General features: G+C 43.3%; 3 protein-coding genes across 5 annotated transcripts; 1 reads left to right on the forward strand and 2 right to left on the reverse strand.

Annotated features, from left to right (window-relative positions):
* The first annotated feature begins 1,571 nt into the window (after positions 1-1,571).
* LOC127345412 (9-beta-pimara-7,15-diene oxidase) lies at positions 1,572-3,493 on the forward strand. The gene is made up of 2 exons (XM_051371887.1): positions 1,572-2,553; positions 2,749-3,493. Exons 1-2 carry the CDS (start codon positions 1,582-1,584, stop codon positions 3,376-3,378), a joined length of 1,602 nt encoding a protein of 533 aa, XP_051227847.1. The 5' UTR covers positions 1,572-1,581; the 3' UTR covers positions 3,379-3,493.
* A 350-nt stretch (positions 3,494-3,843) lies between these two features.
* On the reverse strand, positions 3,844-7,014 carry LOC127345413 (probable arabinosyltransferase ARAD1). 2 transcript variants are annotated; one of them, XM_051371888.2, is made up of 5 exons: positions 6,391-7,014; positions 5,743-5,781; positions 4,974-5,270; positions 4,769-4,864; positions 3,844-4,577 (listed from the first exon to the last, which is right to left on the reverse strand). In XM_051371888.2, the coding sequence occupies exons 1-5, from the start codon at positions 6,898-6,900 to the stop codon at positions 4,164-4,166; spliced, it is 1,356 nt and encodes a 451-aa protein (XP_051227848.1). In that variant the 5' UTR covers positions 6,901-7,014; the 3' UTR covers positions 3,844-4,163. The 2 variants fall into 2 exon arrangements, with proteins under 2 accessions (XP_051227848.1, XP_051227849.1); XM_051371889.2 differs by lacking the exon at positions 5,743-5,781 and having other exon boundaries at positions 6,391-7,013.
* A 1,388-nt stretch (positions 7,015-8,402) lies between these two features.
* LOC127345410 (mannosyl-oligosaccharide glucosidase GCS1) lies at positions 8,403-16,601 on the reverse strand. Of its 2 annotated transcripts, XM_051371885.2 has the most exons (22): positions 16,190-16,601; positions 15,612-15,685; positions 15,041-15,292; positions 14,278-14,452; positions 14,074-14,160; positions 13,880-13,948; positions 13,619-13,715; positions 13,271-13,353; positions 12,713-12,820; positions 12,390-12,511; positions 12,154-12,261; positions 11,995-12,068; positions 11,272-11,397; positions 10,852-10,919; positions 10,542-10,691; positions 10,403-10,453; positions 9,765-9,821; positions 9,546-9,692; positions 9,342-9,433; positions 9,070-9,179; positions 8,910-8,973; positions 8,403-8,815 (listed from the first exon to the last, which is right to left on the reverse strand). In XM_051371885.2, exons 1-22 carry the CDS (start codon positions 16,520-16,522, stop codon positions 8,662-8,664), a joined length of 2,601 nt encoding a protein of 866 aa, XP_051227845.1. In that variant the 5' UTR covers positions 16,523-16,601; the 3' UTR covers positions 8,403-8,661. The 2 variants fall into 2 exon arrangements, with proteins under 2 accessions (XP_051227845.1, XP_051227846.1); XM_051371886.1 differs by lacking the exon at positions 16,190-16,601 and having other exon boundaries at positions 15,599-15,685.
* Between the last annotated feature and the right edge of the window lie 132 nt (positions 16,602-16,733).

Consider the following 16,733-nt stretch of genomic DNA (forward strand, 5'->3'; position numbering starts at 1 on the left):
TCACTATCTCTTCGCCGAACTAGTGCACCTATACACCTGAATAGTGTATTGGGTGTGTTGGGGACACAAGAGACTTCTTGTATCGTAATTGCAGGGTTGGTTGAGAGGGATATCTTTGACCTCTACCTCCCTGAGTTCGATAAACCTTGGGTTATCCACTTAAGGGAAACTTGCTGCTGTTATACAAACCTCTGCACTTGGAGGCCCAACACTGTCTACAAGAATAGAAGCGTGTGTAGACATCACCGGGCGAAAACCTATTTCGAGGAAGCGGGATTCCGCCAAAATCTCATTTTAGTTAATTTTATAATTTTTACTTTAAACCCTATCTTTCTTCCTCATTCGAGGTGGACCGATTGTTGTGCGCATTAGCCAATGAGGAAATTCCTCGCCAATCACACTGCCCTTTTTTTTAGATAATCACAATGCCCAATCGATGACGTGTTTTTTACATCTACCGTCGACATATGCCCTATCTAGTCGCTCTTAGAGCAAGTTCAATAGTATAGACAATAGACAGTAGTACAAGCAAGATGTCATTTCATCTACAAGCATCATATAGCTAACATATACAATAATTGGCTATATAAATGTGTTACCTTATCAATATTTGGCTCACATTTTACTCTCGCAAAGTGACTAGGAGCACGTGCTAAAGTTGGCTCTTGCATGAGAACCCACTTATCTTCTCTTCCCTCTTCTCTCCCCTCCAACTAATCATAAATATTATATTTAAATTCTTATAACATGTTTATTTAGCTTTATTGTACTTGCTCTTATACGGAGTACTTGTTCTAAACAATGTGCTGGCGTTGACTAATAGGATGGGCAACACTGCACTGTGTCATGGAGTGCGCAACATGTGCAGTCACCAGGAAGTGAAATCGATATGATATGGCCCGCACAATAGGAATAGGCAGTGGCACCTAGATCCAACAGAACCCGGTTTACCGCATGGGCTAATATTTCGTATTTTCGAACCTCTAAATTTTTAAATAGGGATACATATACTTATGTGCATGTTAAATTATGTACCGAAATTCAAAAATATGTAGCTTAAGAAAAAATGATAAGTTTACAATGAACAGTCTCAAGGAATACCGTACATTTCCGAAAGGCATGTAACTTAGTACGCGGAGAATCAAACTCAGAACTGTTCCAATCAAGGTCAGCAGTACACATGTTCTAATATTCGCCTTACACGTTAGAAATAAACTATGGCTGGATAACGATATTGATAATCTTTGTCTTGACTTTCCATGCGCGCTGATGTGCAGTATAGTAACTCTGTTGGGGCTCAGTTTTTCGACCCATTCATCTCACGTGGCGAGAAAAACGACACCTGATGCTGACTGACAAATGAAGAGGTGGACTTTGGACTAGTCAGAGTAGACTTTAGACTGTACTCCGTATTAGTGTTGCCACATCATTAAACGAGGAAATAGATGTTTGTGTATGTTAGTCACGTTACACTCTACTATGAGTCTTGGCAGCTATACGTTCAGTTCAGTGAGTCCCAAAGACTTATCCTTAAAAGCGACAGAAACACACGGAAGGCTATAAAACCGAACCCTCTCTTTCATGTCTTTCCAAGCAAAAGCTGCACAGTATCAACTATACCAACTCACCATCATGGAGATGGAGATGAGCTCATACACTCTCTTCTTCCTCTCTTTCGTCACACTGCTTGTGATTCTCGTGTCCCTAGTTAGCCGCAAATCCACACGAATCAGTTTCTCCAACAACCCGAGGCGGCCTCCGGGTCCATGGGGTCTGCCGTTCCTCGGGAGCCTCCACCACCTCATCACGTCCCAGCCCCAGCTCGCTCTCTGGAACCTGGCCAAGAAGCATGGCCCGGTGATGCACCTGCGGCTGGGCCAGGTCGACACCGTCGTGATCTCCTCCCCGGCGGCGGCGCAAGAGGTGCTACGGGACAAGGACATCTCCTTCGCGTCGCGGCCGAGCCTGCTGGCGACGTATATCATGTGCTACGGCAACATCGACGTCGCCTTCGCGCCCTACGGCGCCTACTGGCGCGCGCTGCGGAAACTGTGCATGCTGGAGCTGCTCAGCTCGCGCAAGGTGCGGCAGTTCGCGCCCGTCAGGGACAGCGAGACCATGTCGCTCGTCAAGGAGATCCGCGCCACCAGCCGAGGGGGTCAGCCGGTGAACCTTGGCAGGCTGCTCGTGCTGTGCACTAGCGCCATCACCGGGAAGGCGACCTTCGGCGAGCGTTGCGACAGTGACCTCCGAGACAGGTTCATGTCAGCCATGGAGGTGGTGCAGGCTAACGGCTCGGGGTTCTGCGTGGGGGACCTCTTCCCTTCTCTGGGGTTCGTAGACGTCGCTAGCGGGATGAGACGTCGGCTCCAGAGAGCGCACCAGCAGGTCGACACCGTAGTTGACAAGATCATCGCCGACGCCGAGGTACGACGAGAGGAGAAGAAGACAACGACGGCAGGAGATGACCTTCTAAGTGTCATGCTTCGGGTGAGGGACGAGGGGGATATTGGGTTCCCCATTGGCAACACAAACATTAAGGCAATCATTGTGGTAAGTGTTCTTAAGTTTTTGGAAGGGCGAGTTTTCCATATAACTGTCTGTTATTTTAATTTTTGTATTGTTTGAAAATCAAGACAGAAATGCTGGCGTGACATATTTTTTTGAGATGAATAGAGTGCATGTTGAGAGAAATAATTTAACCCATTATAGATTTATGTATTATTTATTTATGTCTATTTATTTTAGGATTTGTTCACGGCGGGAACAGAAACCACATCGTCCACCGCAGAGTGGGTCATGACAGAGCTCATAAAAAATCCAAAGATGATGATGAAGGCACAAGCAGAGGTGCGATGGATGTTGGACAACAAAAGCCCACAGAACCATGAGAACCACATGGAGGGGCTACACTATACAAGGATGGTGATCAAGGAGACCATGAGGCTACACCCAGCGCTGCCACTCCTGCTCCCTCGTGTTTGCAGGGAAACCTGCGATGTCGGTGGCTTCGAGGTCACGGAGGGCACCAGGGTCTTTATCAACGTGTGGGCGGTGGCGAGGAGCCCTGAGAACTGGCACGAAGCAGAAGAGTTTATGCCAGAGAGGTTCCAAGATAGCGAGGTTGACTATGACAAGGGTACTCACTACGAGTACTTGCCATTCGGAGGCGGGAGGAGGAAATGCCCTGGCGATGTCTTTGCGACGGCTGCGTTGGAGCTCATTGTGGCGCGGCTACTGTATTACTTTGATTGGAGCTTACCAAACGGAATGCAACCAGACGAGTTAGACATGGATGTGACGGTGGGCGCCACTGCGAGGAGAACAAACCACCTGCACCTAGTGGCCTCGCCATACAAAATTCCGATGGAAAATTGAATATCGCAAAAGGCATCTGGTGATGAAGGACGAACAAAATTTAGGGCATGCGGAACCAATGTATATATCTAATTTCTCCGGAGATCTGAATAATAAAGCTCTAATCTCGTGTCTATTCACGTGTCTACTTTTCACATGTGTTTCACCCTAGTGTCAACAAGTTCAACCAAAAAGATCATTGAATCACAATTTTTTGAAGTAAAAGCATTAGGCCTAACATGTGGCGAGCAACTGAATGAGATAAGCAGGTGAACAATCAACGGATGATCCTGATCGACGTGTCTCGGAAGAAACGTCTCTTTTGTCCGAGTTTATTTTCCTTCTTTCAGCTGACCATTTACATACAGAACACGCGTGAAACACATGCTGAACACATCAAGACCTCCAAGCAGTTATGGAATTCATGGTTTCGTCTAAAATAAAGACCTCCAGACAGTTATAAAGGACTCGACAAGTAGCAAGCAGTGAGAGAAATTGTATCTATTGGTACACATGTTTGTATGCGTGTCAGTGTGTGTTTTAAGGATAATACACATGCTTTTGTCAAGCAAGTCTGCTCTATAACATTACTACTCACTATATCATAACCTCAGGGGGAATGGTTCTGGTGCTAGAGGATCAACAAAAAAGGGGCAAAAATGGTGCCTGTCAGTAAACCGTAATTCCACCTCATGGTGCTAAGCTGAACTCCTGGCGCACAAGGAATGACCAGCATGGCTTTGCCGTGAACCAAATGATGCCAATATAGTCATTGATGTGATAATATGTACACGATTAACCAGTCCTCACCACCAGTCTGGAATTTTCAATCTCCTATTCCTGTGAATCGCCAGATTAACTGCAGGGATTTTGTGCTTCACCTGCCGCCATATCATGTTCACAGCATCACCCTTCCTGGGAGGATACTGGAACTCATAGTGACTAGAGACATTTTTTAGTTTTGACCACATCTCAACCCACTTCTCTTTAGGCATCTGCCTGAGCTGGTTGAGCAAGTAATCGGGTCTTAGAGCTTCCTCAACTGAGAAGAAAAGTGAGAACTCACTGTAATCAATCTCATCCTCAAAAGGCAGCTCAATTCGGCTGCTGATGATCACAGGAACACAGTGACTGACAATGGCATCAAACAAGCGGCATGAGGAAGGAGTATCCCCGGCGGGATGGAGACAAAACTTTGATGACCGCATACCTTCTGTAGACTGTAGGAGTAAACAACCTCCAAAATATCAGTACTGATATAATGAAGCCTCAACAGAAAAGAAACTCATGCTAACATACTGAAACCATAAACAAAAGCCACTATAGAGTTAAGGCACTAGTAAGGTGAGGGCAAGTACATATAATTCTATGTCACCAAATAAAGAAGGATCAGAATGACAGAGATGCTTACTGTTTTAATGCCATCGCCCGTGGCAAGACTATCCTCAAAGCGCACACCGTCTTTGTCTTTCAATATCTTAGCGAGTTTTTTGCGGATTTTGCCTTCCTGAAAAAGAAAACCTAAGATGCCATACTCTGGAAATAAACTCAACTACCATAAATGCTGTACTGAATGATGAAATCAGGATGGGTGATATCCGAAATTGATGACATACATCTTTCCTGACTGTGCGTCCCCGAAAGAAAAGCAGTGTAGGGCGAGACTCAAATGGATCAGATGGGTCATCGTTAAGGAGGGAATCTACAACATGCACATACGGTGCTACAACATCTTTCTTCAAGGAAGCCAATTCCTTTGTATATCTCCCAAAGTCTGAAACTATAAGAACGGATGCATTCACCATATCTCTCAGAAATCTAAAAGCATTTGGGTGGTGCATTGGAATCACATGGTCACGTCCTGCAGATCGTTGCCAGTATTTAGACTTCCACAGAATGTCCATAAGTTCCACCTGCAAGAACAAGATAGAAAAATGTTGAATGCAGTTTTATTTAATGATTAATCAATGAAATATCTTCTTAGGATTACACAGAACTAGGACAAATTACACTTTTACAGGGAAGCAAGTATTTGTGTGATTTCATTCTCACGCAAGCCTTACTGAATGCAAAGGTATTTACCAATACACATCAGATGTTGTGCAGTTAGGGAAAAGTAATTTCTTGTGGCTAAGAAAACTTTATATATTGACATGACAGAATAACAATCAAGTGAGTTGCAAGCAATGGAATATTCTTTGCTTCAAGATTAGTTTCATTATTACGGATGCCTGAAGGAACCTTAATAGCATGTGACGCACTGTTCTTAAGAAATATTGAGCACGGAACGGAAACATGTGAATCCAGCCTCGCATGATTGCCAACTATGATGAAGGAAAACTTAGTCACTGTCTTATTTTCCTAATAAACTCTTAGAATACCAACCTCGCATGATTGCCAACTATGAGGCCGCAGTGATGAATGCTGCACAAACATTATCTGCATCAAATTTCAACTTCTGGCTATACTACCACAAGAAGTAATACCGATGAGCCTTCACTGTAGGGACTATAGGGAGCATCACGCACCATATCAAATAGGGAATTTATCATCGCAGTTCAAACCGTATGAACACAACATTAACATCTCACAAATTATATAGTAGTTAGTATTTCCCAAACATTATCTTGTTAGAAAAAAGGCACATTCCATTACCGTGCGTAGGAGGCAGAGGTCTGTCTGGTCCAACATAATTTGGGGAGACCACAGCTGCTAAATGGTGCGCGGCTGACAGTGATGTAGCACCAACTACATGAGAGCAATGTTCAAACCCCGAGGATATAGTGTTGAGTGTATCACAGATATTTGGTTATGTTTTACCACTTTACTGTGTTTTGTAGAGGTGTTGTTTTGACTGGTTGGCGATTTTGGCTGCTTACTGCCACAGTGGATCGTCGTACCAAAACGATTCTCCGCAACACGGAGCATAATTCCGCGCAGAGCCGTCGCAATCTGAGCTGCGCAAGTCAATTCTAGGCCACAGGACGGACAGGATTTTCAGCAGGAGCAACAGGATATGGAGGGAGCGGGCACCTGGAGTCGGCGGTCGTCCTCGGTGTCCGGATCGGTCATGTTGCGGCCGTGGACGTTGAAGCTGAGCGAGGAGAAGAAGGGCACGAAGAAGGCGTCGGCCGCGTCCGGATCCCGCACCCGGACGGCCTCCCTCGCGCCTCCTCCGCCGCCCTGCAGCTGCAGCGACGCCATCATCCAGTACTCGACGCTGTGCTGGCGCCTGATCCCGCCCGCGGACGGCGGCCACGCGGGGAACGCGGCGCCGGACCCGTTGGAGGGCGCCGGCGCCGCGGAATTGGTGGACATCATGGCGACGTGGAAGCGCGCGGGGAGGTCGTACATGAAGACGCGGAGCGGCGGGGCGGGCGGGCACCTGGCGGCGAAGGGGCGGAGGTTGAGGAGGATGCTGCTGGGGGCGGCGGCGGGGGCCGAGGAGACGAGGTAGATGACGGTGGAGGAGAGCGCGAAGACGAGGAGCAGCAGGCCGAAGACGGAGGCCACCGTGCGGATGCTCGGCGCGGCCATGGCCATGGCCGGCGTCGCGGGATGGATTTGGGGCAGCACGGGGCTTCCCCTCCCCCAGTTCTGTCGCCAGTCGGTAGCCTGCCGCGTCGGGGCCTTGTAGCGGGGGATGTGGTCGCAACTCCCAACAGTTTTCTTTGTGCTTAAAAAAAAACAGTTTTCTTTGTTTCTCAAGACCGAAATTGGACATTTCCATCTTTTATTGGACACAAAAAAAGACTGAAATTGGACCCTCTTTTTTTGTCGGACTTTGATTGATGATGATTAACCCTCAAATAAGATTGATGATGATTGCGGAAAACATCTTTCTAAGCTGATATCACAATTTTCAAGTTCAGAATTGTGCCTCAAAAAATGTTTAGAGTTGTTAAATTAATTCGTATAAATTTCAGCGTGCAAAACATACTCCCTCTAATCCATAATAAGTGTCGCCAGTTTTGTTTAAATTTAAGCAAAAACCACAGTATTATGGATGAGAGTGAGTAACTATTTGCAACCTGGGTGGACACTAGAACTACACTGTTTTTTTTTGTTTTTTTTTTTTTTTTTTTGAACAATAGAACTACACTGTTAACATCGACAAGCACGATAACGTCTTGTGATACATAGTGGACTGCTACCACTCAGGTACACCACTACACCCTCAAATCAGAAAGCGATCCGACGAAACCGTGCAGTACATTCCCTACTGACCGGACTGTGGCCTCTCCCATGAAGAGCTAAGCTGCACGTTTTGGGTGTTTACTGTCTTGGTAGAACGAGACTTCAAAGTTCAAAGCGACAACTTCAAAATCACGATGCCGAAAAGGCGCACACCTGTATTATGTGTACCATTCTTTGCGTACTGGGCAGGGCAGGGCAGAATGGCAGATGATGCCTTTGCTTGGTAAACATTTTATCACAGATGAGATGATGCTTTGCGTACGGGGCAACTGCTACTGGGAGGCTCAGCGCATATGGTGTGTTGGCTTGGTTATTCCTCCTTGATAAATCACAAGTACTCCGTATGAACAGTATCCGGTGATGCTTACACTTCTCGAGGGCACTACCATGCCCAGAAAAAGGTAGCTACTCAAGGAACTATCGGAGATAAAATGTTGGCAGTGACGTCAAGAATGCATATATTCTGAATGCTGGGGCTAGCTGTAAAAAGCCAAGCTCTTCCCAACATTTTTGGTCAACATGTTGATGCATCCTTCCTGAAAGATACCAAAAATGGATCCTGGGGTGCTATTGCAAGAATGGATGATGGGTCAGTTGTCTACTCTGCTTGGGGCGCTGTTAACCGCTGTCAGTCTGCAGAAATGGCTGAAGCCATCGCATGTCTTGAAGGACTAAAACTGGCCATTGATCTAACCCATGGAAATCTGTTGTTTGAAACTGATTGCAGCTCGTTGCTGAAGATTTTTGACCCAGCCTCCGAGGATAGATCACCGGTTAGCTTAATAGCAAAGGAATTCCATGCTCTGAAGCCTGAAGATAGAACTATAAAAATAGTGCACGTCAATACGAAGGTTAATGGGAGGTTGCCCATAATCTTGCTCAATTGGGGCGTAGTGAATTGTGTGGTGCTGTTATGCTCGATCAGGTCCCGACTTGTATGTCTGAGCTGGTTGTGCAAGATTGTAAGAAAAGTTTACCTGATTAAGTAATATACAACTCCTTTTCAAAAAAAAAAAAAAAGGCTGAGCAATGGACGGCAAATTCCACCCGAACTGGGACTGCCACCTTCTATGTGGCCTGCTTGGATATACCCCATCTGTCTACGGTCTACCTATGCAACGTTGGGTAGGACTCCGACATGATCAGGACAACAAGTGAAGTCCACCCGGTAAACGATCTCGCGCCCTTTCCCTTGCCTTTGTTTGTCTGGTCGTAGTTTTCCCAGAAGAAACCTGTTTCTTGGTAGTTCCGCACGATGTTCCTGCAAAATGCGGGCAGACAAGCAACACCAGCAATCGATTAGAGAGGGTACACTTCAGGTAATTCCATTCAGCATGCGAGGATGACGGGTGTACCGGATAAGGTTTGATCTTAGCTCATCATATAGCTCCCCTGCCCTGCCCATGTAGGGACCGTCCTCTGCAGTACAGCACGATGTTAGATCACTCTATGTACGGTGAAGTTTACGAAAGGCAGAGCATTGCTCGTTTCACAGCATCCAGATGAAGATTTTACCGTGTGAGTAGTGATGTAGTGCTGAAAGAATCATGTAGTTCATGTTTATCCAAATGGCACCTCTCCAATACGGGGCATCATGCTCCGTGTTACGTTTCATGTACATTGAACTGGACCAAGGATCCGCAACATATTACTCAGAATCCAGATAGGCTTTTTCACATAGATGTAAGTTCCAAAGTGCTAATTAAATCAAATTTGAAATTTCATAATACAACAATTGAGTTGTTATTCCTTCACAAAGAGAAATAAATAGTGACCTTTAGATATACCTTGTTCTAGAAAGTGACCGGAGGCCATAATCCGTCCATAAGATAGACCTATCAGATATAAGGTCCAGCTGCTTCTCAAGAACCCATGATTCCTGCGCAGAGTTAAATGGTGCTCATCACTTGAGTAGTTTATATGAGCATCAGTACCACTGAGTAAAATACGAGTAAAAGTGAGAAACAAGCAGATGGAAGTTACGAGCTTACAGGTGGAATGGCTCCCATCATGAATGGGAAAAGACTGACATAACCAACATGGGGTACTAATTGCAGCTGAGGGGGTTGTAATGTCTCTCTCAAAAGTTCCCGTCTCATGCCATCCTTGTCTTTCAATTCATGCCATCTCAATCGAACCTTCAACATGATCTCAAAATCAAAATCAATAATCATGTCTTGTAATGAAAATTTTTAGACGTAAACACCAACCTTTTCTGTATGGTTACCATAATCAAAATAGGCACCAGTTTTGTTATCCAAGTGCATCTGTTAAAAATGAGAACACTTTAGACAATGAATGCAACAAACAATTATGAAATGCAAATGGAACTCTAGCAATCTCTTGAAAACGTTTGTGACATACATAAACTCAAGTACCAGTTGATAAAAATCATGTGGTAGTTTGCAGCTTTTTGAATTAAAAAGTACATGATAAATCATGAATTTGAAACATTTGTGCAATATTTTCGGTCTCCTACTGGCATATGGAAATCATAATATTGAAATACTCTGCAGAAAACAGAAGGATCAGCATGTTGCTCCAAAACTACTCCCAAAAAATTTGCTTATGGGAACACTCAAATTTAGGCGGGACGTAAAACCAAAAAAAAAAAAAAACTCACCCAATTTCTTGATGGCGTTAACTACCACTGGCTGCACAGTTTCTGTCTAGTTAAAATGGTTGTATACGAAAAGTGTATTATATTCATAATTATTAGCATTGCAAATGCATTTATTCATATCCAAAATGTAATGCAGCAATTGTTTTATTTCAATGATGATTGATCTAGAAAACAAAGATGGCATCCACAAAAGAGAAGAAATTGTCAGAATTTTCAGAGCAATACCTTGTTAAGTGTCCCAAAATCTGAAAGTTGATTTGACATATTATAGTAATCCTGTAGAAGTTCAATAAAAGATTTTTCAGGAAGAGCCACTCAGAGAATGGTTGGGACAAAGCCAAAACTCATGGTCTATTCATTATACCTTCTCAAGAGAGGTGTCCATTTTAAGGAACTCGGCAATTGAGCGCATACAGTTTGAAGCTAGAAGCATCCAAGACCGAAGGTCAACATGCCGTTCCTCGTCATTAGGGTGAGATGCACGAGGATAGTCATCTAACCCAGATGTCAAAGTCTGTACAGAAGTCAGCAACATTAAGCGTGATCATGCTGCTTCAATAATGTAGAGAAGGCAAGGGAAGAAACACCATTCTCAACAACTGAAACTTGTGAATTTGTCTTTCAAATCAATTAACTTGATAGTGGTAGAAAGCAACTAAGAATTGTTCCCAAACCTTCGGGTTTAACTCCCTTGTTGCCATATTGTCTCTTCCATGCCAAAAAAAAGTCCCTTCATATTTCCCTAGAAACAAATTTTCAGGTAAAAAAATTTCAATGATAAATAAGCCAAAGGAAGGCAATGTGGACAAGTAGAAAATAATGGGCAATTCACAGATAGTGGAAATGTATATGTAGGGTTGGTTGACTTCTGATCTAGAAGATCGACAGAAGAGGTGGTCTTATCAGCTGGATTAGCTGTTTGCCCTTGCCTAGCTTTGGTTACTTTCTGAGAATTATGCTGAGTTGCTTACTACATTCAACAGCTTGCAAGTTCAGCATGGTGATGCATTCTGACCACTGTCCCCATGATTGTCAGAACAAAAAGCAGAGTAAATAAATATGGGATATAAAAAAACTGGAACAGCAATGCTCACCTGATTGTGTACTGTTGAACCACTGAAACCAAGAATTCAGCCGTACATAAGCCCTTTCAAGGAAAGTGGATATCTTTTCAGCTTCCTCACCTGAAAACTGGTGTGCATGTATGCCACTTGCCAAGTCTGAGATGAGAAATTAAAAAACATGATTAAACTCACGGGATTGAAAGCAATTATCACTTTTGTTGATTGGCCAGATCCAGACATTAACAAAATTTTGATGCTTGGCCACTGCGAATAATTCTCTTAGCACATAATTTTATACACATGCACCGAAACAACTAGCACCACAATTTTTTATAAAAAAAAATCTGCCATGTTTTCTCTTGCGTGAGTGTTATTTTCTATGCCATGGATACCTAAAATAGGAGGGATAAGGGAACAAGCCAGTGACAATTATGGTAGGGAAGTTGTTTAATCTCCAAACCTGCCTAGGTTCAAGTCCTGGGAGGAGGGCATAAATCTGGGCATCTCATTCTTTAATGAATCCTAAAAGGTTCCTTGCCCGTTGTCATAATAAAAAGGGAAGAGGGGAAAACATGGAAAATTTTGTGTGTGCCTGATTATATATTTGTCATTTTGAAGCATGCAATATGGAATATGTGCAAATTGCAAAACTAAACAGCAAATCCAGGAAAGAATTTAGACATCTCAGTGAAGCAAACTGATGAGAACGAGACATCATAAAAAAAAAGAGCAAGGGAGGGACCGATGTCCTACCACGTAGCGCAAGAAATAAGGTCGGAGGATTTCCATTGGAAGGGTACTGCAGAACAAATTCCTCGGGAACTTTGCTGCATGAAGCCAAGACTAGATGATCTAAGGAATTGAGAAATCGTTAGCTATGAGCATAGTTCATTGTTATTACTGGACACTAACCTTAAAGCTTCAGCTCCCAAAATTTGCTCTCGAGGAATCCATCCATCTGCATTAATTAGATCTAACCAATGACCAATTATATCCATGGATATATGAGCATCCCAACGCCTGTAAACCGATGGATGTTAAACAATAAACACAAAGCAACAATACCAGCATGAATGCAAAATTCTCCAGATAATGACATGGTAGCACACATGATGCATCAAACATTATAAGATTGATCAAATTCTTACCAAATGACTAACTGATGGAAGCCCTCGTCCCACAGGAATCCCCTAGGGAAGAATGAGCGACTTGGCACAGCTGTATATAACGCAGCAGGCCAATATGGAATATATTTATCCCCATTTTTTTGCTGCAATGGAAATGCTTCAAACATTATACTTTTTGGTGATATGCAATAACCTAGAATTTCCATCCGGCCTACTAACAGAAATAGACTCACACAGTTCTAATAAGAAGAACTACCCGGGAGTAGCAGTATCAGTAGAGCATGTGGCCAACACCTATGAGGAAAAGTAAAGAAATAAGATTATGAGGTGAATCTCAAACTTACTGAAAAAGTTTTGGGGAGTGCAATTTTTGACTGCCCGTAGAAGTAGCCAATACCACCAAGAAGACTTGATAAGGCAACTCTACCAACAGATAGTTCTTTGGAAACGATCTGCAACAGAGCAACAATAACATCAACATAGATCCATGACATTCTTTTGGTCAAGATATATCTATTGCCTAGTACACTATTTATGTCCCTGGCAAGAAATCAATTTGCATTTTTCCTGCAACTGTCAAACACACAAACACTAGCAAATGAACCACCCTATCAAGTACACCCATGAAAGAAAATACCAGACTTGATTAGTGAAAGTAAATGGATTGTCAGTAGGAAACACTAATACAATGAGAGAATAACTCTTTTTTTTCTTTTCGAGAAAATGTGAAGGACCTTTGCGTTTCATTTCATTGAATAGATAGAGTTTGTTGCAATCCTCCTAGGAGGCATGGATTACATAGAGATTAATACAATGAGAGGATAACAACTCTAGACACTGCCAGTGCTAAGAAAAAGATTATGGAAATCACAAAGCTCATCTAATGAGCTGCACGTCATTACCTTCTTATTGACATTGAAAATTTGATCGTATCTCTCTTCAAAATCCTTCCGCTTCGACTCAAGGCAAGTGCTCAGCATGGGACCTGAAAATCTGATATCATTACTGGTGTAACAATTAACAAAAAAAATGAATATACTGTGCATCCAAAATTCCTAAAGTTCAGATTCAACAGAAGGCAAAGATGCAGGTAAATGGATCTGATATTTAATGCAAAGAAGAAAAAGAAGTGAAGTCAGGAGCTCATGTCTCTTCTTTCAAATGTTTAGTGCATGCATTGATGATGGACGGTGAATCCCATAATAATTAGATCATATCTCTACAGAGTATGCACTATGCAGAAAAATCACCTGTTAGCCTATTAACACGTTCGGCAATCATTGGACGTTTTGAGCTAGCCCCTGACAGGAACACTATGTCTATTTTGGCAGGAAGTTTTATGGAAACCTGCAAAAACACATGGAAAATGTAAATAACAAAGCGAAAAGAAAATACTAATTAAACAACCGGTGTATGGTGAATTGGTGACTAATTCAAAGTTTGACAGTTGGTAGATACATAGGGTGTACCATTGTATATTGATGGGATATTGTTTTTCACCTCTGAAGTACCTGATAGATCATTATATTTGAAGAGTCTTCAGTCAAGTCTGGCAGGTTAAGGTTCCCAGTTTGCATTGCCTAAAAGATCCAAAGAAAGCAGCTAAATGCATTGCAAGCACAACTTCATAACAAAAAATGATACACAACATTCGAGAACTTGTTTTTCCAATAATTAGGTAACTGAAGAGGAGTTTAGATGGTACATTAGTTGCAACGGCGTGTTGAACTAGATCACTTAGATTATGCATATTAATCGACTGGAATCCAGCTCTGTGAATCTCCAAATTGTCCTGTGAGAAAACAGATTTTTATAAACATAAATATCAATCATATGGCATTACCAGGTAATACAAAGTAAACTGAAATTACAAGTACAAGGTGATAAACCTAGAAATTGATATGTATACCTCAGATCTCAAGTGGAGTTCCCAGTCACCAATATCTTCATGCGACCCAGACGCCAAAAGAACAGGACCACTTGAAGCAGGTTCGTTTGAGCCCATAGTGATCGACTTTCCTTCTTCGTCGGCAATATAGAAGAACAAATGTGTGGTGCTTTCTTGGGCTTCACTTGAACTTGACCTAAATTAATTGTAACTGGAGGGTGAATTTCCTTTGGTTTCTTAGATGATGTTCAGGTAGGAAGCAATAAACAAATGATAGCTTGCTCATGTTGGATTTGGCAATGAAAAGGTTAACTCCAGTAAATTATAGTCCCTCTTTCCTTCGCACGGTCTATGGTGACAACTTTGACCACTAAAATATACTCCCTCCATTCGGAAATAAGTGACTCAGCTTTGTCTAGATACGGATGTATCCAGACACATTTGAGTGTGCAGATACATCCGTATCTAGATAAAGTGGAGTCACTTATTTCCGAATGGCGGTTGTACCAAATTATATGGTTTCTGAATGTATAAATGGTATCGTTGTACTCGTCTTGCAAATCTCTTACATTTCATATATATTTATACAAATTTTGTCAATATAATATAAGTACAAATCATAGTCAAAATTGTAAGTTGTTAACCAGCGAAATTTAAGGGCGCCTTATATTTTGGGACGAAGGGAGTACCATTATTTCCACCTCATGCTTAACACTAGATTGTACAGATCACTTCTCAAACCGTAAGTTTTCTTTCTGTTTGCAATTAATGAATGTAGACTTACCCCTCGTTCTTAGCATCCAATCGAACTGCCCAGTCTCCACCATAGCCACTACCCTCTCCTTTGTCTTTTAGAAAACTAGTCGTCAGCTGTAGGCCATGATCAGTCAACTCTTGACGTCCATAATCCCTACCATTATGATCTTCCCAGCCATATTTGCTAAGCTCATCAGAATCTTGGCAAACGTGACGAAGAAAATATTGTCCATTTTTCACACCAACCCACATCAACCCAGCAATTATAGACAGCGGAGTTCTGTAATATAAATTGCATTAGCATGATTTTTTCACAGGCTTGGCAGTACAAAGTCGTCATCACATACAAATACTATTTCCAACTAGTAAAAAACAGCATGCTGCACCAGCAGCAGAAATAGTACACCGCACTATACATGTGTACTAATCTAATGAGAACAGAACAAAACACATTTTTGTGCCTAATGTTCGTCAGAAAAGTAAGTTCACAGAGAATTATCATAGATAATTGTAGCCTGTCCTGGATGACTAAGAGAACGGAATCATTTCAATTAGCATGTCATAAAGGGCAAGAAGAATAGATCACCAAAGTGAAGCACCTAGCACGAACTCCAAGGTATACATTTGGCCTGTAAGTACCCCAATACAGGCTTTCCTTGTGATCACCTTGGAACTGCAACCAATCAATATTAAACATCAGACTATGCAACAAATGGGAGCCTTACATCGCATAACAATAATCCAGAACAGAGTAAATCAAACACCCGCCTCAAAAAGTAGAGTGCCATTATCTCGCCCAGACACTGTACTCCACATCCCGCCTCTTAACGAGTTAAACAAATTTAGCAAATCAACGGGAGAATTTACTAGCGCGCTTAATAATTACTTCGCTGGAGCTCTAACAAAGCATACACGGTTTGAATTCTTAGTTCGTCGCACTAATGTAACCAAATGTTTTACCCCGGCTCATCTTAAACAGCTATATCCACCCTGCTGCTCAAACATATTACAGTGGTGTCCTTCTCTTATTTTCCTAATGTCCACTATGCACTGGTGTAGCAAAGCATGAATAACAACTTAGTACAAAATAACACCTGCCTGACCAATTGAGACGTTCTAATGTAGCAAGACAAGGAAGGGGTCAACGGAAATAACGCCACGGGGTAACGGTCCTCACCTGAGGCAGATCCATCATCCGGGGCGCGTCGAGCGGCGTGACGGAGCGCGCCATCCTGCGCAGCGCCGCGGAGCCCTCCGACTCCGATTCCGCCTGCCACCACCCGCCGTTGTACGCCACGAAGGCTACGGACAGGAGGGAAACGGAAGCAATTCCTAGGAGAAGGAGGGTTCGGGCACTCACGGCCATGACGCGCAGGGGGCCATGGTCGCCACGGCCACTGCGCCGCGCTGCTGCTGCGGCGGCGGCGACCCGGCGCGCGTCCGGATTAGGGCCAGATGAGGACGGGTCTCCGCGGTTCCTGGAGGCGGCGGCTGGACGCCGCGTGCTCATCTGAGGAATCTCGGCGATCTCCCCGTTGCTGCTTTGGTTCTTGGACTCGACGCTCGGCTAGACTGACCGGAGACTCCAGGGGAGAGCAGCGGGGTTTGGCTTTCTTCTGGTTTGTGCCTTCTCACTGCGTTAACGGAAAATAGGATTTCCGTCTCCGGCACAAGGAAAATGAACCGGGTGTTCACTGTGGCCGGTAAGTATATGTTCTAAA

The sequence above is a fragment of the Lolium perenne genome, chromosome 3, assembly GCF_019359855.2.
Source record: "Lolium perenne isolate Kyuss_39 chromosome 3, Kyuss_2.0, whole genome shotgun sequence".
NCBI lineage: Eukaryota > Viridiplantae > Streptophyta > Magnoliopsida > Poales > Poaceae > Lolium > Lolium perenne.